We start from the raw sequence: 21170 nt of genomic DNA on the forward strand, positions 1-21170 counted from the left end.
GCCTGGGATCCGCCACCGGTACAACAGATGATCATTTGTCTCAGATGATACACTCTGTCACAAATGGTTAAGCATTAACTGGTTTCAAGGGGGCTTCTAAATGGAGCGGACAGAATTAGAAGGTGCTTTCATTGATTGCAATCAGAGGGACTTGGGGGGGAGATTGCTGGCACTCTAAGTGGAGGAGACACTGCAGAGAAATGGTTTGGAGGTTCAGGGAGGGTAAGGCGTTGTACTGAGAACAGTGTGCGTGTGGCACGGAGAGAAAAACAACACTGATTATCCATAAGACGTGAGGCAGGGTGCTGATGGCAGAGCTGCCGGAGGCCTGATTGAGTGATTTACGTGGCTGGCGGCCAGAGAGATGGAGGTGCATGCTGGGCACAGGTGGCATGTTTAGAGTTTAGAATGTGCGTGGCTCAGCACATCAACCACTTCTGGCCATCGATGGAACTGGAAGTTGGTTTGATGATCTCCCAATCTGATCAAGTTGGTTTGTTGACTTGTTTTAGAGTGGAAAAACTGTTAAACATCAGCTTGTCCAAACTTGGAGACCATTTTAAACTATCCTTCTTAATGTTGGTATGATACAGATACAGTTTTTTCACTCTAAATCATTCCTTTTAAGGTGAAACCAAATGATAAAATTACATATTACAGCCATGCAGGCTGCTTTGAATACAATTATCTGTCAGATGCATGACAGATGCATGAAATGTAATGCATGTACACTACCGTTCTAAAGTTTGGGATCAGTGAGATTTTTCTCTTATGCTCACAAGGCTGCATTTATTGAATCCAAAATATAGGGAAAACAGTAATATTGTGAATCTTCTATTATCTACTGTTTTCTATTTTAATATATTTTAAATGTAATTTATTCCTCTGATGACAATTTTTTTCTTCAGTTTCACATAATCCTTCAGAAATCCTTCTAATGCTGATTTGGTGTTCTAGAAACGTTTTTTATATATATTTATATATATATATATATATACTGTATATATACACACACACACGCGCGCATGCATACATACATACATCACATGCACACATATATACACGCACACACACACACACACATATATGTGTGTGTGTGTGTGTATGTATATACGTGTGCATGTATGTATATGTATATATGTGTATATGTGTATATTTGGAAATGTATTCCTTCAAAAGAACAGCATTTATTTGAAACAGAAATCTTCTGTATAACATTATATGTTTTTACTGAGTAAACTTTTGAACGGTAGTGTTTGTATCATTTAAAGAAATGTAGTCCAAACACACTTTATGAGAAAAACTTCTAATATAGAAAGAATTCAGACTAAATACTTTTTAGGGCTTACTACTGACAAATAGGATCTCAGTCGAACAAGATTCAAACCCCTCACTATGAAAGCGAGAAATATTCCACTCAGCCCCAACAGCTCATATGAGGGTATAAGGATAAAGGTAAGGGGCTCTGCTCTCCTAAAGGCTGAATTCCAGAAACGTTTGGTCCAAAGTGATGTTGATTGGAGTGAAAGGAAAGCTGCTGTCACAGGCAGAGGGCTGGAGTGTAAATCTGTTGAGAGGAGCTGAGAGGTAAGGACACATGCATTAGGACAAGACAGGCTGTCCCTCCATTGGGGGGGATGGAGACAGAGAGTGATGTTCAACCATGGGAGATTGATGAGCTGTCTCTACTCTAGCAATTGCATAGGTCACAAGAACAGTGTCATTCTCTCTCTCGCTCTGTTTCTGACGCTCTTTCTCTATCATGCTTCTCTCTTTCTGTTCAACTGAGCATCATCTTTCACACAAACATATCTACCTGTCAGTCCTAGTCCTCAAAGAGCACAGTAGATCTCCTTAATATACAGTATCACTTGTTTAATGTAGAGCAAATGATCTTCTGTATAATTTTTAGGTAGCAAAATAACGATTGTTTTCAAATATATTTCCCAAACATTCCCTCCAGTCTTCCATTGACCAGACAAACAAGGCGTCTTGGCCCAAACTTGTAAATTTTTTGGAGACAATGTTTCCCAATGTGACTGGTTTGGATGCTCAAAACAAGTTTTGGCTGGTTAGCCCCTGCTGGTAGATTTTAATACAGGCTAATTTTCATTCCTTATATTTTAATTGCCTGTAATTTCCACATAATGATCTAGAACCTTTAAAAAAAATGAGCCAACTGTAAGGTAAAAGTGTAGAAAGTTGTTATGAGCACACGTATCCACAAGAGAGAAGAATGCAGATGCAGTAAGGATGGGATGAAACCGGAGGTGGAAAAAAAGGCAGGAGATGGATTTGGAAATGACAGAGAAGTGCTGGTAGGAGGACGATGTGACAGAGAGAAGCAGCTCTACAGACTCTGATTTAAGATGTTATCACTAGAGTTGCGAGGACAGGCCCGGGGACCGTCCCACACGCCTGCCTTTCTGTCAGCGAGCATATGAGGAACCAGTCAGCAATCTGATACACCAGACAGGAGAACAGAGACCGATTCTGTGCACACAGAGAGGAGATGGACGAGCAGGGCTACTCTTGCTGTTGAATAATTCTTTCTCTGTCTGTGATACAACAGGGGCGGAGGCAAAAGAAATCCACCTGGCATTCATTTGACTGTCAGTTCTCAGATTAAAGAGAGAGTGCATGAGGGATGGAAAGAGGAGAGCGAAAGAGAGTACAGATGGAAATGAGAAGGAAACAAGCCAGTGATGGCGAGAGAGAGAATTCCTGTCAGTTCTGGTGACCTTTGATGGAGAAACTCAAGGTTTGCGAGATTGCCGTCTTTCCCTCTCCATTCCTGTCACTTTTTCCACAGAGAGGCATGCCAAAATATGATGAAAGACTGGCGTGAGTGGCTGTGACACGACATTCGACACCATCAACTCGAAACCCATTCTGCTGTCACACGCACACACTGCCTCTTGGGGTAAATTGCTGTAATTTGTGTTATGCTTCTCAAAGAGAGGTAGTGAGGAGGAGGCGGGCTGCTGCGGGGGCTTTCATGCTTAAACAAGTCTATTTGACTTTAGAGAAATGTGCAGGTGATTGCTTTAATCCATTTAAAGCGTGCGCACATCTTTCAGCTGTAGCTTTCCGAGCGCACCGCAGCATTCAGATGGTTCCTTCTCCCCAAATCAAGCAAAGACATTTCAAATAGGGAAATTGAGGTAGTATTAACATATTTCTGAGAGGTTATGTCATGTCATATCTTGTATATACAGTATTCCGTATTGTGGGAATGATTACGGTAGAGGTATGACAAGGTGAGGCATATGTTGAGCTGATGGGAATGAGGATAAATATTCCCATGTGTGGATCTTTTGTTTTTCCACCTTGCCTCATCGTTGGCACTGCGCTCATTCATCACAATTGACAAAGGTTGAGCGCACATCTGAGCGCAATATGGACACGTGCACAGCACTGTACCATCATACGAGATTGTCTCTCAAGAGACATTAAAGACATTGCTAGTTCACCCAAAAGTCAGAATTTGGTCATTGTTTATTCTTCATTGTATCATTTCAAACCCACTTTCATTGTTTGGAAAAGAGAAATAGGGCTGGGTATCGATACACATTTCCCGATTCAACATACTATCTCTGTATTTAAAAAATTTATTTAGTTGCCACTTGTAGTACAATTGAAACCATTTTCATACACGCACACTCAAGTGTACTACAAGTGGTAACTAAATACATTTTTTAAATAGGCCTACAGAGATAGTGTTTTAAAACACATTTTAGTTCATATTCATGGTGTCCCAAAATAGTTGAGTACACCTGATGATCTTAAGTTTATCTTAAGAAGTACTAAAGGATAATTTTTAGTATATTAAGTACAAAATTAGTGTGTGAAAATAGAGCACTTTAAGCACATTATGGAAGTGCACTTTTTTTCCCACCTAGGGTTACTTGATTGGTAAAATTAACAATAGGGCCCTAACTATGCAGTTCATTTTTATTTATTTAAACAGTGATTTTTTTAAATGATTCTTTCAAAGAAATTCTTTAAAAGAGTGAATTGTTCATCAGTCAGATGATTATGTTTTTGTCTATGTCGTCCACAATAATCCATATAAATTTGAAAACACATCTTTTTCTCTATACATTATGGCCTTTCGTAAACACTTCCAGCAAAAATGTAGCTTTTTGAAGTTGCTCTCTTATGTATATAAATTTTAAAACAGTTTTTGCATTGTAGTGTGGACTGTGAAAACGTAGGTTCAAAACCGATGACTCCTTTTCGGTCATGTGATGCATATTGTGCCTGTAAATATCTATGGTTGTACCATCATTGTTGTGCCTGCTATTCACTCTCATAATGTTGCTGAATAATATTGGTGGGATATTTGATAATAAAATGATTGTGCCAGAAGAATATAGCATAAGAACTTTATTAAGTCAGGTCTCTCGGTATCATCTCATTGATAGTTTATGACATTTTACACATTCAAAGCAAAGTGATTTAAGGGTTTTCATTTTGTAAAATGCTTTAAAATGCTAGTATGGACAGAGAGCATTTTTATACAAAACCTCTGTTTTCAAATGTATCTGGATAAATGATACCCCAAAAAGATTCAGCCTATAAGAGTCAAAGATTCTCCAAAGCTTCTCCTTTTGTGTTCAACAGAACAAAGAAAATCATACAGGTTTGGAACAACATAGTAGTAAATAATGAGAGAATTGTATATGTAAATGTGCTTTCAATAAAGAAAAGTCTTGACAATTTAATATTTCTGCAGCAACAATTAACTGAAAATGACTTTAAAGCTCTGAAATTGACAACAAATTTCTTTGTGCCCATTTACCGATGCCCAATGTACGTTTGCAGATCCACACAGAGCTGAGGGAACAAATACTCTGTAATGAATCCCCTACTACAGAGTCCATAATAGCACTCATATCAGTTAATTTCATTTCCATTTGAAAAGCGTTTCGATTTGAAAAACATTCATACATAACAAAAGAAAGAGACTGGAATCGGGCCCATCCTATTAATCTCCTTACCTTGACAATATGGACAATACATGCAGTATGTGCCCATTATGCATTTCTATGATGGAACATCACGGAATACCCAGCACTTACAGACTAGCGCTAATTAACAAACTGAAAAGGAGTGAAAAGAAAAAAAATGAAATGTGGTTTAATAGGAAAATAATTATGATCAGCAGTGTGCAATCGCAAACTGACCTCATACCCCCGCCCCCCCATTTGCAATTTGTTTGCAATACAAAATGGTTCCATTTATTAACATAAGGAATAAAATATTCTCTAGCTCGGTTCTAGGATGTTTGATGTCACTGGCTGTTTGTTTTGATCTCACCTGTCTGTGTGTGTTCATTGTGCCTCAAACAGAATCCATCAGCCAGATGACATTGAGTGAAGTGTGATGTAGTAATGGATTCTACCAGCAAGGCTGCTAAAGCTAACCAACCAAACCTTGATCCCCTGTCTTTCAAAGGCAATATGCCACCTACCAAAGGCAAAATGCAGTAACTATGCCAACACTGAAGAAAGAAAACTGGCTTTAAAGTTTTTTATTACATTTTGATTCATTTCATATCAAATTTCACACTCCATTATCTTTGGATCTGAGAACAGTTGAGCTAAAGCGGTCTATCACAGGACAGATTATGGTCTAAAAGACCTGCTGTGGCCAGTTACATAAACTGCATAGACTAGTCTCACAAGTCATATAATTTTGATAAGACTGGTCATAACTTTTTTAATCATTTACATAAAACATAAAATGGCCTAATTTGAATACAAAAAGTATAAGATCCCCCTGCCTAAAGCCCCGTTCACACCAAGAACGATAACTATAAAGATAACGATAGCGTCCACACCAGCGAACGATACTGTCTGTTTATTCTAAGCGCACGCGCATCTGCCGCTTAAAATTCTCGAGCTCGTTATAGCAGGATGGATTCTGATTGGCTGTCAATGTTTGTATTGTTCATCAGCTGGAAAAAATCGTTCTGGAAGTGATTCCAACGATATTGTTTCTCTGTGCCTTTATCGTTATAGTTGTGGTGTGGACTCTGCTATTCTTTAATACTGAGAACGATTTTTAGAACTATATCTTTATCGTTATCTTTATAGTTATCGTGCTTGGTGAGAACGGTCTAATGCCCGGTTCAGACTACACGATTTTAGCCTGATTTTGCCACGATTTGCTTGACGTAGGGCGTCATGGGGATTCGAAAACGACAATGGGCGTCGGGACGCAAGATTCCATCGTTTCAGCACGTGTAGTGTGTCATAGTGGACGACAACCGAGTCCGCGTCTGCGATGCTTCATGACAGAAAGACTAGCATGTTTAATTTTTTTTTCGTCGTCCACAACGAGTTCTGTCACATTGGTGACGTTGACCAATAGCAGCACAGAAGCTCTTTCATACACAGGTTTCAAACATGGCAAAACGAAAGAGAGATGATAATCTGACACAGTGACTATCACGACAAAAATATTGTGTAGTCTGAACTCGGCATTAAGACAAAGCAGAGTAGCTGTGTTTATGCAACAGCTGTGATTTCATCATAATTCACTTGTAGAAAATGTGTAGTTGCAACGTTTTGCCTTTTGTAAGGCAGTGAGTTACCCTGCATGGGTTAAGGTTGTGTTTTGCACATCAATCTTTGAGTGAAGGAGGAATTTGGAAAATGTTCTCAGTTATAAAATAAAAAAAGTACTGCATGTCGGTAGTGTTCTGGGAAATTTATTTGATTATATTATTAAATTAAGCATTACTCTGTCACATGTTGCAGTCCAGTCAATTGATTGCATTTCTGCATTTCTGCTTTTGTCAATCTCAAAAGATTGAAATACACTGATGTGATATACACTATTTTAAAATAATGTGCTCTTTAATAACAAACTTTACGAGTACATCATGTGTGCACCATACATAAATTTTATATATGTGTGATGTATTTGTAAGCAATATATTGGTAAGATTTTTAAAATGTTTTTCAAAGAAAGTCTCCTATCAAGGCTGCATTTATTTGAGTAAAAATAAAGTAAAAACGGTACTACTGTGAAATATTATTACAATTTAAAATAACTATTTTCTATTTGAATATGTTTTAAAATGCTAATTTATTCCTGTGATGCCAGAGCTGAATTTTCAGCACCATTACTCCTGTCTTCAGTGTCACATGCTTCTTCAGAAATCATTCTAATATACTAATTTAATATTGAAGAAATATGTCTTCATATTTTCAATGTTAAAAAACAACTACTTTTTGTGGAAACTGAAATTTTTTTCCAGGATTCTTACTTTTTCAGGATAAAATTTCTAGTCTCTTTCAAAAACCTTCCTCACCCCAAACTTTTGAACGGTAGTGCAGTCGTTTAAAAACTGCAAAAAGTAAAAATCTCCGTCTGAAATTATTCAAAAACCTTTTAACAATTTAAACTGCATCCATGCACACCTTACACACTTGGTGACTGGTGAAAGCTGCATATTTATGTAAATTTAGTAGGAGGGTCTATACCTCTAGTCCAACCCTTCCGTCACTTTGATTGGCTATCATTTTGAAGGCGGGGCCTCGGGTACCACATGGAGATGCTGTGTATCGGTGGATGCGGGAATGAGTGAGAGTAGCCTATGGTTGAATGATGCCGGTCGAGGAGCTACACACAAAACACTGACATCTTGCATTGAAAACTTAAAGTGCAGATAGCGTGCAAATAGTTTATTTATCTTATTCAATGGTGGTTTGGGCTACATTTGTAGCATGTTATTGATGCATAAGGGATAAAAGTTAGATTTTAAGGACAGACAAGAGTGGCAGAATTGATGGAATAATGAGGGCGCATTTACGGATTCCGACTTTTTTCATATTTCCTACCGCATGTTTTTTTATTCTTTTTCTTGCCATTTCTAATGTGCATTCGGCTGTTTTTTATGGACAAATTGAGGAAGGCACACCTCCTGGAACTGTTGTCGCTGGCTTTCTTTTTCCTCTGGGAGACAAATGCAAAGAATTAAACTTGGCTGGACTTAAAACAGTTTTGACAGGGGAGGACTCGCCGGATTTTTCACTTGAATATCTGGACAACGCAGGATTCGTTTTAAAAACCACCAAAACTTTTGACAGGGAATCCAAATCCAGCTATTCAGTGAGCGCGCGCTTGCCGCGCTGCGGTAAAACAGCCGAAGAAGTGTCAGTTAAGATCGAGATACTTGATAAAAACAACAATACGCGACAATTTAGCGTAACATCTGACAGGATAGAGATTCTTACCGATATTAAAAGCCGAGTTAGGAAGCCAAGAACCGTTTCTGAAGAAGTATCCTACACCGTTACAGTTTCTGAAGATGTGAAAGTCGGAGACTTGATATTTACGGTACCGGACCAGAAGTTCGAGAAGAAATGGTTCGAGGTGGTTTCGGACGGAAACTCACCGGTCCAGATGGAAAGAGACTCCGGACGCGTGTACTTAGCGTATCGTTTGATGTCAACAGCCGAGGTCATGGTCAAAATCCACAACATGAGAGGTATTTTATATAGCTATAGGCTACAGCCTTTTTAAATTCACAGTTTACGCGTTCATTTGTATGTTTTAAAGGGATAGCCTAGTTCCCCCCCAAAATGCAAATCTGCCGTCATTCACTCACTATTATGTTGCTCAAAAGCTGTACTGACTTTCTCTCTGCTGTATAACACAGAATGACGTGAATAGAGACTAACAGCCTCAGTCACCATTCACTTTCATTGCATCTTTTTCCGTACAATGAAAGTAAATGGTGACTGAGTCTCCCTAACGTCTCCGTTAGTGTTCTGCAGATGAAATGATGTCAATTTGCATTTTTGGTGAACTATTCCTTTATGTTCGCATATTAATCTGCAGTTATGATTTGAAAACTGAGCGCTAAGGAGTGAGTAGCTATCATCTCAGACCCTCGATATTTCCATCAAAAGTTGTTAGGCCTATTTGCATTTCCATTGCGCCTCACAGTTTTACTGAAATCACAGCGCACCTTTCCGATATGTGATAGTTTATTTCATTTATTTCATTTGGGGACATGTACTGTTAATTTTAAAATGAAGCTTCACCTGAGGTTTAATGTGGGGGTGTTGGGGGGGGTCAACTTAATATAATACCACACTCAAAAAAAAAAAAAAAGCACCGTCATAATATTTTTTTTTGTTCATGAGAGGCAGCATATGTGATGTTTAGTGCAATGTTATGTTTTCTTTTGATATTAATGACATGTATGCATTTGGCCGACACCGTTATCTGAAGCATTCAAGATACACTTTTTATCAGTTCATGCATTTCTTTGGAATCAAACCCATGACACTGGCATTGCTAGTGCCATGCACTACTAATTGAGCTTCAGGAACCATATAAATTCATTGAGAGAATTTGTTTGGGTTGTCAAGTTTGTTTAGTTCCACTTGTGTGATGTTTGTCCTCATGGTTTGGTAATCAGGTAAACAAATATTAGAGTAGTGGCTAGGTTTAAGTGACAAGCTCAAGCTTCAGAAGTATGTTCAGATCCCATTAAAATGTTTTCTTAAAAAAAAAAATCGTACTGAAATCATCAAAGAAATGGTGAAACTGGAGCAAAGAAACAATCTGTGATTGGTACATCTCTGACTGTAATACACTAATGCACTTTGCTGGGTAACTCAGCTTAAATTATTGTGAAACAGATACATTAGGACATGTTGACTAAACTCAAATGAGCTCACTCGGTATCATCAAGTAACTGGGTTCAAGTGAACATAAATGTTATGGAGAAAGTCTTCTAATTATGACTGAGTTTAGCTTAAGTGGTTGAGGTCATGCAGGTCTGATTTCGCTAATCAGAGCTCTAAAAGCAAACCTTTATTCAACTGTTTGTTTGGGATAATTAGTGATATTTATTCACCTGGAAGTCACCAGACAGCACATATGGTCTCAAATACCTTCGCTGGGGCAGGATGTGTAGTTGACGTTGGGGATATAAATGTTTGTTTTTGCAAGCGAAGGTCTCCGTCCATCACCTGAATACGCCATTGGGGTTGTTTGTGACTCTGATTGAGGTCGTCTCAGTGATTGTTTGACAAGAGTAAATTCAGCGATCGGATGAATATACCTCTTGACATGTTTACTGAAATTGCTCCTCTGAAATAATGGTGCCACGTGTTCCCTTGAAAAGAGAAATAAGAGTTATTATGTGCATTTCTGTAAAGTATCCCAAGCAGATCTGCTGAGTAATGTCTTGTCTACTCTGTTGTAATGATCTTGCATTCACTGATTGGAGAATTACAGGATAATTTAAGTTGGGATGAGAGCTTGTTAGAAAGCTCTATCATCAGCAGTGAGCAGAACAGATGTGGCCTTTTTAAAATTAAACAAGAGGTTTTTCCTACACTTAAGAATCTGTGTAGCGTCTGCCGAACACATGTCTGGACTTTGGGTGGGCGGTATGGCCAAGCTCCTATATATATGTATATATATATACATATATATTTAGGCCTATATATATATGCACAATTATATTACTCATATACATCATGATATAATTGTTTATGCTGGAAAACTATGAAAAAATGCTTATATATTAAATAAACACTGTAAAGCCTATTTTGTCAGATAATGCAGTGTACTTGAAAGATACTTTGTCATTTGATTATTTTCTGTTATTTTTTCAGTGTTGTGTTTTTTATTTGATTGTGATTTCTCAGTGTTTCAGGCTGATTTAAACGGGAAACTTGTCGTTTTTAACCGTTTGTGTAGTTTTGATTTGATTGATTGTGTAATTTACTAAAAAACGTTGCGTTGTTTCTTTGGCATGCCGTCAATTTCTGTCGTTTCACCATACATATAGGCTACTGTCTGGTCTGCATTTTCTATCCTAGTCTGGTCTACAAAGACCTGAACTCATTGTGTTTTAGCCTTTCTGTCATTCCAGCACAGCTCTCTCTTTAAAACACTACAACACAGTGGAGTGTCCTCTTCACTCTTCTGTGAGAATTCAGCACAATGGGAACACAGTCCTGTTGGCAGCAGAAGAGCTTTGTATCTCATTTTCGGAGGCAGTTTGAAGGACTTTCTCTCTCCAAACGCTTGTATGGTGAAGTCAAGCCAATGCAGGGTCTTCTGGGAGACAATTATTTTTTAATCCATTGTGAAGCATCATGCTAACGCAGTCCGTTTGGCGTTTGAGTGCTTTTGGAACCACACTGTTTTTTTTGTCCCGTTTATGTGTGAAGTTTGGATGAGAAAGTCCCATCTGTGTTAACAGAGTGAAGACATACTCACAGACATACTCAGACATAGTCCCCGTAGTCTTTGATATCTGACTCGTAATGTTGCTTCTCCAGGTAACAGCTGCACAGTTGGATAGATTTAGATCTGTTTTATGCCAGACATATTTCATTTGAGATTTTCCTTTTGTTGCAATTGGGATCTAATCAGAATTAGCAGTTTATTTGTTCTCGTTGCCAGCAAAAACAAGATATTATCATGCACATAAAAATTAGGGCTGTGCTCATACAATATCAGTATATTGTGATTCTGTTTACCCTGATATTTAATTTAGATACTTAAGATCACCTTTTGATATTTTTTTATTTATGTATGCATTAAACAATTTATTGATCTATCCATCTTCCTGGGAATCAAACCTATGACTTTGGCACTGGTAGCTCCATGCTCTAGCATTTGCCATCAGCATATCTGTTATATTATTGGCCTGTCACATTTGCATTACAGCAGTACTGGATGAGAGACACCAGTATGGTTAACTCACCCCAATGTCACTTGCCATTTCATCAAGAAGCCACTCATAGAGCAGAGAGGCTTAACAGTTTGTCATGCACAATTAGCATTAGCATTACTATGCAGCGCACACAGTCAGGGACCGCGGGGCAGCTTTCTAATCCTCATAAAGACCATCCCTGTGGTGCCTTCATTGGCTTGGTAAACACTGATAATGGCTTGCGTGTTGTACGCATTCTCTTCTTTTCCACCCTTAAAGGGGTCATATGATGCTGCTAAAAAGAACATTATTTTGTGTATTTGGTGTAATGAAATGTGTTTATGCGGTTTAAAGTAAAAAAAACCATACACCCATGAAAGTTTAAAATATCCTTATGAAGAACTTTATCTGTCTTTCAACACTGTGTAGTCTGTTTGAAGAGCTTGTCTAGTGGGTCAAAAGAGGAAGCAAGGGTGAATGATCGGATGTACAATGCATTCAAAAAAGATGACAAGTAACAGTCGGAAGTCAGTTGATGTTACTTCCATTTCCCTGCATATGTACTGAAATGCATGTATATATTTAGATAACTTTTTTTCAAGTAACAAGTAAAGTTATTGCAAACACTATAGCATCTGGGTCAGTCCACCACGAGTGGTCCAAAAATCGAATTTTTAATTTTCCATTTTTTTTTGAGTGATTATCTCCATTACTATTGCAAAATTAATATTTAAATTTTACTTAGTTTAACCACAGTTGCTGTCTTTTTGTCATGGCCCACAACAAATTTTGGTTATATGAACATTTTCAAAAACCTCAGAATATCAGATCAGGATAGTCCTAGTTCCTTGAAACAAAAACTGATCTCGTGTGCATTTCAAGGTGCATGTACATGAACATTTTGCATATTCTTGTTCTTTAGACTTAGAATTTAATTCCAAATGTAATGATCAAGATAAGTTTCACTTATAGGGTCAGTTTAATGGGAAGGGTTCAAGTTTACCTAATTTGGAAAAATGAAAATGCTCAAGCATCTGACATTGTGTTCAAAGTGTGTTTTTTTCCACACTTTGAAAAAAAAAATCAATATTGACAATTGTGATTTTAGTTTAGATACACTTTTTCCAAGTTAGAAACAGCATATTTTTGTTTTATAAAATATATTTTAAACTACTGTATTTGTTGGTTACTGTTTGCTTTTCCACTGGTAGTCACTTCATTGTGTCTTTTATGTCGCCACAAGTTATCAACTCTCATTGAAAATGTATAATGTCTGTTCACTGTCCGACAAATGTCTGAGAAATCTCTGTCATTGTGAATGCTGGTTACTAACGGCTGTGCATTATTAATGAACCTCAACCATTAACCATGGAGTTTCTATCCGGCTTCCATTGGACATTGTCACCCTCAGTCACCTCATTCATGTCAATAAAAGCGAATCAAAAAGGGGGCAGCAAAGTGCAAGAGCATAGATTGGTGACCTTGTGTGCTTCACTGTGATATTCACAGCTCTGAGACAGTGGAGTTTAGTGGCTTCCTTTTGGCTCAAGACCCATTATATTCCAATCGTCCTTCTTCTCCCTTCAGGCTCAGAAACGTTGAGTGTACTTTAGTTGTGATTAGGGACAGTTTGCCCTTTTGTCTCCCACATGCACTTGATTTGTTCTAAGGATTGCCTCTTCTATCACACACCAGCCTAGCTTGAGCTCTGTGCACACCCAGGTCAGAAAGAGGCCTGTCTACTCCTGTTAAGTTCGCTGACACCTAAGGTGGAAAAATACATTCTCTATGTAAATAAATGTGTATTATTCCTGTGATGACAAAGCTGAATTTTCACTAACATTACTCCAGTACTCAGTGTCACATGATCCTTGCTGATTTGGTGCTCAAGAAATATTTCTTATTATCAGTGCTGAATGTAATTTAATGTAAGATTACTAAATAAAAGTGTTCATTTCTTTGAACACTTACTGGGGGGGTCATGTAACAAAATATGTAAAAAAGATAGCGAATATATGCACGTGACCACTCATAAGACAAAATCATTATTAATGCATCAAGTTGGGATACACTTTAGTGTAAACCTTGCAGCGTAGTGTAAACAAGAGATGGCTGGTAACGGGCAGATTGTTACCTTGGTCCTTACAAGAACTGAGCCATGAACCATCACCATTGCAAAGCACTTAACCTTAGGTTACTTCAGGGGGATTGTTTCTGTAATAAGCCCATGACACCATATTGGAACAATAAACGATAGGGTGTTGTTATTGTATGTGAGATTTACTGTAGAATGAGAAATAGGAATGTTGCAGATGGTTTTGATGGCTGCCCTGGGCAGGTGATTAGAGATGTCACTCATTAGTCATCTGAAGAGTTGTTTGAGGAGGTTTGAGGAGGTTTGTTTATCTGTAGTTGTCCATTAATTACCTCTTCATCGCTTATGCACTGACAATAAATCCACAAGAGAAAAATGACCTACTCTAATCCAATCCAATCTAATCTAAATATAACTCTTTAAATATTTCAGCAATCCCCTGTCTTTCGATTATAATTCTGAAGAAAGTTGTTTTCTGGAATCTTCTCCCCGTGCCCTTCAGTGACGCATTCAACCAGCAGAAGGAATTCAAATGCTCAGAGGCATCTCAGACCACCCAGAGATGTCACTCATTAGTCATCTGAAGAGTTGCTCACTTAGGCGTACTGTCAGTTTGAGGAGGTTTGTTTATCTGTAGTTGTCCATTAATTACCTCTTCATCGCTTATGCACTGACAATAAATCCACAAGAGAAAAATGACCTACTCTAATCCAATCCAATCTAATCTAAATATAACTCTTTAAATATTTCAGCAATCCCCTGTCTTTCGATTATAATTCTGAAGAAAGTTGTTTTCTGGAATCTTCTTGTCCCCATGCCCTTCAGTGACGCATTCAACCAGCAGAAGGAATTCAAATGCTCAGAGGCATCTCAGACCACCCGTTCCTGACCCGTTCGTTTGCTTTGTACAATTAGTCCTTTCCCCATCTGCTGTGGTTAGCCTAAGGACCTGACCATGATCCCCTGCTCTAGAGAAGGACTATTATAGCAATGTGCACAGGAGATTTCACCCTGCGCTGAGTTATTCTGAAGATCACACATTGCGCGTGGGTTGATGGGCGGCTGTTTGAGACAAGTGATTTTAATTGTGCTTTTAAATTCATGCTGTTGTGAGTGAGCGTGTGTGTACGCATTCAGAGAAGTTCAGAGACCGCTGCAGGATATACTATTGTGAGGAAGCCAAAGGTTTACAGAATGATCTTTTTTGGTTGTAAATGAAGCCCTGGAGAGCTGTCTGGGTCAGTTTGAATCAGTGTTACTGAGGGCCGGACAAGGCTGGTGAGAAAAGAGGATTTGTGTGTACTTTGAGAGTGTGTGCTCATTGCACGCATATGTTTATGTGGTTTTTGGCGTGTGAGATCAACGCTAGTAAAGTCGAAGCTGTCGGTTTTTGTCAAGTCTGCTACTGGAGGACAGAAGAATATTTAAAAAGTCAGTTTACATCATGGTAACAGGAAATAAGTAAATAAATGAATGAAAAAATTACCTACATTTTTTTTTAAATAAATGGATTTATGAATTAATTATACATATAGTAAATGCATGGTAAATATCTAGATTTGGAATCCTGGATTATGGATATTCTTTCAAACTACTACTTTTTCTGTCTCTCCCTAGTATAGTCTATTGCTCAGTTTCTCAGTTGTTTGTTGTTTGTTCCTGTTTTGATCTCTCTGTCAGTACCCTGTCCTCAGAGTTAATTGAACTTCGTGCCAGCATGGCAGGCCGCCTGTCCGTTGTGCTATAATAGTTTATTGACAGGATATGTAGAGTGGCCCAGAGCCATGGTGTTGTTTAACAATGAATTAGGGCAAGGTCATCAGAACCCCCCGTCCTCTCGCCCCGTGGTAAACTGCACCAAGCCTCAGCCACACGGGGCTCCCGTTTCAGCCTCGGTTTTTGATCTTAATTGTTAAATTGGTCACGCTGGCTTGGATTTATTTTAATTCCTGGAGAAGAACGCTGTCACTCCTCTTTCCTCCCTCCCTTTTGGAAATCCCTCACTTTCACGGCAAAAGAAATTGCTCTTGAAGTGCATTCAGTTTAAACCTTCCGCTGTGGTATTTCAGTCACAAATTTATTTATCAAAGTTGACGATCAGAGTTTCGGCTGATTGAACTGATATCAGTAAGCTGGGGGGGGAAAAACAAAGAGATGAAAAAATCCCATTCTGCCAATGAGCGGTTTTGATTCGTCTTTCAATCTAGCTGAACACGCTTCCATTAGGAGATCAATGAGGACGAACTGTTCCCTTTTGTGTGGAAAGTGCAGCCACTGGAAAGAATTGCACAGTGCTTATCATTGTGTAATAGTCCTTGGAAATATAAGGTGGGATGTTTGCCACTGTGATTGTCCACCTGAGAACAGTGCAGCTTGTTTTTTGCCACTTTTATTTAGACCAGGGTTTCTCAACTAGTGGTTTGTGAGATTTGTAATATAAAATAATATAATTTAAAAAAATTAAATAAAATGATAAAATTCCAAATTAAATAAATATAAAAGTATACATTAAATTAAAATCAATTATTTTAAAAAAGTTTAAAATAGAGCATTATCGTATAAAAAAATGATTAAATTAGCTCAAGTAATTTGCAATAACTATATGAAGGTATGGTGACACTTATTGGGGGTATTTCAAGTTAACAATTTAAGTCAGAGGGCTTCAGCTGAGAAAAATGTTGGTGACTCATTGAGTCCTGCACTCTGTCTAGAAATAACAATCTTCGTTATTCCATGGCATGAAGTTGATTTGAAAGGAGTGCAGATACTTTGTTAAAGTCATTTGACAGTTAGAGCCATTAACATGAAAATTGTATCCGCCGACCGGTTTGTGTGCCAAGCATTTCGATACAGTTTGTGGGATCAGCATGTTTTCTTCCTGTATTCTCTTCCTTTGTACGGTGGAAATGAGAGCTCTCCAAAGCCCTGACACACAGTAATTATGTGAACTCTGTTTGTGGCGAGCATCTGTCTCTCTCTCTCCCTCTCTCTCTTCTTTCTACGGTTTGCCTGCGTCTGCTGAATCTTGGCAACTGTCTGATGTCACCGCTAGAACACAAACTGAAGGAAAACGGACCCATTTCATACATTGTTAAAGGAATATTTCACTAAAAAAATTATAATTCTGTCATCATTTTCACATTTAAGCTATTAAAATGTTCCCCTCATACAGATTTGGAACTAAATTAGGGTGAGTAAATAATAACACCCGTGACCCTACAGAGGACAAGTGGTTTGGAGAAAGGATGGATGGATAAATGATGACAGAACGTTAATTTGTGGTGAACTGTGCCTTTAAGTACATGGAGACCTAATTAGATCATTCAATATGTTCAAGCTTGGCTTGCATTTGGTCTTGAGACCTGGTGGCAAAGAATTATCCTGATCTGTATTCCTCTCTTTCTCCCTGTCCCAGTACTATGACCCAAATATGCAGCATGTTGTGAATGAACACCTGGGCCTGCAAGGCTTTTAGCCCACAACTGGAGGAACACCTGTGCCACACACTTGCACGTCCCGTAGTCTCCAGCAATCCGACACCAGCTGTTCCTGGCCTGTGTTCTTGGAGTAAAGCTAGTGGAAGCATGTAGCTGTATGTTCTGCTCTGGTTGTCAGAGGAGACAGATCATTTTGATGAGGAAAACACATCAACATGTGTTGGAAGGTCCATGAGCCAATAAACTGTGATGGGAAATCAATATTATGTAAGCACGCAGTCGAAAATCTCTCCAGTGTTACTGTCGATTTCATACGGGGCCGGTGCGTAGTCCTAGATCGTCATTTGCATATTGCTTTGCAGCTCCCTCTTTTGAAATGCCAACTTCAAAGAGCAAAACTGACAGAAAGAAGGACTCGTTTAAAGATTTAAAAGCTGCAGAAATCAATTAAGCAAATACGCAAAGATTTTGTAGGTCTGTACACGGCAGAAAATCAACAAACAAACACAGTTAGTTTAAGATTTCGCGTTCAATTGGAGGCCGTCTCTGAGACGTCTGCGAGTAAACTAGCCTTGTGAAATAAACACATACCCTTCAGCACTGATGCTCGGCCCCATGGGTATAGTTTTATAGAACTATTGCTCACTTGGTGAGGTGTGACTCTCAAAAGGCATTATTTATTCAATTTCATGTGACAGGTTTGTGAAATGGATATTGAGTTGACTACATGAATCTGAGTAAAAAATGACTTTGTGGGGGAAAATAAATGCCTACGTAGGATTTAAGGGGTGACCTATTGATTGCGCACAGTGAGCTGTATTCCTGGGATTCGTTTGGTTTTTGTTTTTGGCACACAGATGTCATTATAGGAAACTTGAGAAGAAGATAAATATATATTTATCTTATTTATCTTAAATATTTTTTCTGGTTTAATATCTTAACAGGAAACGTATATCAAAAGTCGCACCCAAATGAGCGATTTTAGAAAGCAAAGCATTTTATTCCAAGATTGACTTAAAACACTGAATATGCTCCAGTTTTTTTTTTTTTTAAATTACAAATGGGTCTCAGTGGCAATGAAAGTGAAAAGGCAAGAAAAGTGAATGAAAACATCTCAGGTTACTTATGTAACCATGGTTTATGAGAATATTTTTTGCTAGTCATATTGTCCACAAGTGCAAAACTGTAAGACCAATCACACACAAATGACAATAGCAAGTTATGCTCTGAGGGTTTTAATATTTTAGGTTAGGAGTTTGTTCATAAGCATAGCCCTAGGTATGAACAACAGTGATGCTTGCCTCAATAGACAATGATATCAGTAATGATATCAATCATTGTGTTTAGTTTCCCTGTCAATAAGGAAATACTGTACATAAGCGGAGTTTCTCACGTTAAAGCTTTGGAAGACTACCTTACTCTGTTTCGCCACACTTTATGCTCTGAGGCCCAGTAGGTCAGTGCTGTTGGAAGCTAAAACTATCTTCACTGTGTGGGAAGACAGGTAATTTACCTCTGACATTCCCGTCAGGTGAAAACTTAATGGAGGGCAGTTAACCCTAGGCCACATTTTAAAGAACATCTTGTCTGTTGACTTTATTGTAGGAAAAATACTGGCATTTTACTTTGGAACAGGTTTTGAACTGCAAAATAAGAGAGATTCAGATCTAAAATGTTTAGTTAAATATGATGTGTGCAACTGTAGGTCCTGGTCATGTATGGGGTCAAGTGATATTTGATTTTTGAGGATACTCTATTCTTTTCCCATAACTGGGCTTCTTATAATATAATATAAATTGCACCTACTTTAAACTGAATTTGCTTTTAGGTTGTTGACAGGCACAGTTTACAATACTCATTCTTGTAGACCTTCATTTTTTCTCTAGTCTTAAAATTTTCAGTTAATTTCACTGTCTAGCGACAGTGTCTGACTTTGTTCCTTCATTCTCTCTCAATATGCCCATGAAGCCTGATTCTTGATGTGATTTGGCTGATCATATTTTACTTCTTAAGAGGGGTTGTGTGCTTTTATGCTGTCTTACCAAACCACACAGCTTAAAAACTTTAAAGCCACTTTGGAAGAAGTCTCTTTTTTCCCTTACAAAACAGATGTTTCTCCAATCATCTCTCCATAATGGAGTGCTAACAACAGCATCCCGCTTCCATCAGCTCATGAAATCTGCCCAGTACAGGCCGGAAGAGCTACCCTAACCAGAAAATTATGCCTGTCCGGTCAGCATGTTGACATTTTATGTGCACCCGTTCTCCGGCACGTCCCGTGGAGCCAGATTGCATAACCAGGATGTGATTGGAAACATGAAAGCTGCATTGTGTTGCCCTGAGCCATGTCAGATTCAAAGCCGAGTCCAAACGACAGTCAGAACCAAATGCTCCTCCAGAAACGAGGGCAACATGTCCACAAGGCATTTCCGCATCCACGGGCAAATATCGTGCAACAAAAACATAACCAAAGGCTGTTCCTAACTATATCACACTGTCTTGCTAGTTTTGGCTGCCTAATTTCTCTATTTGATGCTGTTGTTACATCATTTTACAGTCCAGCACCTTAGCAGATGGAATTAATTATTAAAGGTTTGATCTCATGTACTATTTATGATCTTAAACAACACGTTCCAGCTTACTGCTTAAAACAAAGCACTGAAGACCAACAGCATTCAGTCTAAATTTAAGTGGCTTTATGTCAGAAGATCCTATGGCACTTTTCCCTACAAAATGGCACTGGTTCTTTCATAAGTTCTGAAAACATATTTAACATCCAGAGTAATTAATTACAATCTGTATGATACCACAACCTGCTTATAATGCAGCGGTCAGAAGTTATAGCGAATAAAATTGCATCAGTCTTGCTAGACTGATTTGTTGCTTTGAAAACTTGACTTGGTTCCAGGTCGGGCACCAACACCCTGTCGTTTGGAAACATGTATGCACATATTTTGCACTGAGCAGATGCGATTTCAAAGATTAATGGAGGTGACTACAGGGGTCTGTTTTGTGTGAGTCTTATAGGCTATTTAAGACGCCTGTTCACCACACAGGGTATTAAGGCTTTAGCTGCAGCTTGTGGAGTGTTTGTTGATTTATGAACAGGCAGAGGAAACTCAGTTAAACAGAAGGTCCGATACCACAACCTGCTTATAATGCAGCGGTCAGAAGTTATAGCGAATAAAATTGCATCAGTCCTGCTAGACTGATTTGTTGCTTTGAAAACTTGACTTGGTTCCAGGTCGGGCACCAACACCCTGTCGTTGGAAACATGTATGCACATATTTTGCACTGAGCAGATGCGATTTCAAAGATTAATGGAGGTGACTACAGGGGTCTGTTTTGTGTGAGTCTTATAGGCTATTTAAGACGCCTGTTCACCACACAGGGTATTAAGGCTTTAGCTGCAGCTTGTGGAGTGTTTGTTGATTTATGAACAGGCAGAGGAAACTCAGTTAAACAGAAGGTCCTCTTAATGAGCAGACTGTGTGAAGTTTTAACCGTCTTTCTCCCGTGCTTAGAATATCAGGGAAGGTTCTGTCCTCACTTGAGCTTCACAGGAGTTCCCCGTGACCTGTTTACCTTTTGTGTTGCCCAGGCTAGAGGCTAATTTGCATAGCACGGCTTCTCTAAACCCTCTATCAGTGTGACCGGACCAGCAGGTTTTCTTTCTTAGCCCTGATAAAGTGAGAAGGAGAAGAAAGCGACTACAGGATATATCTCTTTGAGCATGTTAATTTGTGGCATTTCACTTAGTGGTCGACCGATATTGGTTTTTTGACTGCCGATGCCGATATCTTGGAAAGCAGGGTGGCCAATGGCCGATATACAGCCGATATAATTTTATGTATTTTAATTTATATATACAGGTGCATCTCAATAAATTAGAATGTCGTGGAAAAGTTCATTTATTTCAGTAATTCAACTCAAATTGTGA

General features: G+C 38.6%; 1 protein-coding gene across 1 annotated transcript in view; it reads left to right on the plus strand.

Moving 5' to 3' along the window:
* Nucleotides 1-7609: 7609 nt before the first annotated feature.
* The window catches only part of LOC107717379 (neural-cadherin-like), a 122630-nt gene continuing 109069 nt past the window's right edge, over nt 7610-21170 (plus strand). The window contains exon 1 of the mRNA XM_016524107.1: nt 7610-8503. Within this exon, the coding sequence (XP_016379593.1) occupies nt 7810-8503 (694 nt within the window). The 5' untranslated portion in view covers nt 7610-7809. The remainder of the gene's footprint in view (nt 8504-21170) is intronic.

This window comes from Sinocyclocheilus rhinocerous, unplaced genomic scaffold (assembly GCF_001515625.1).
Source record: "Sinocyclocheilus rhinocerous isolate Xijiao unplaced genomic scaffold, SAMN03320098_v1.1 scaffold933, whole genome shotgun sequence".
NCBI classification, from domain to species: Eukaryota; Metazoa; Chordata; class Actinopteri; order Cypriniformes; family Cyprinidae; genus Sinocyclocheilus; species Sinocyclocheilus rhinocerous.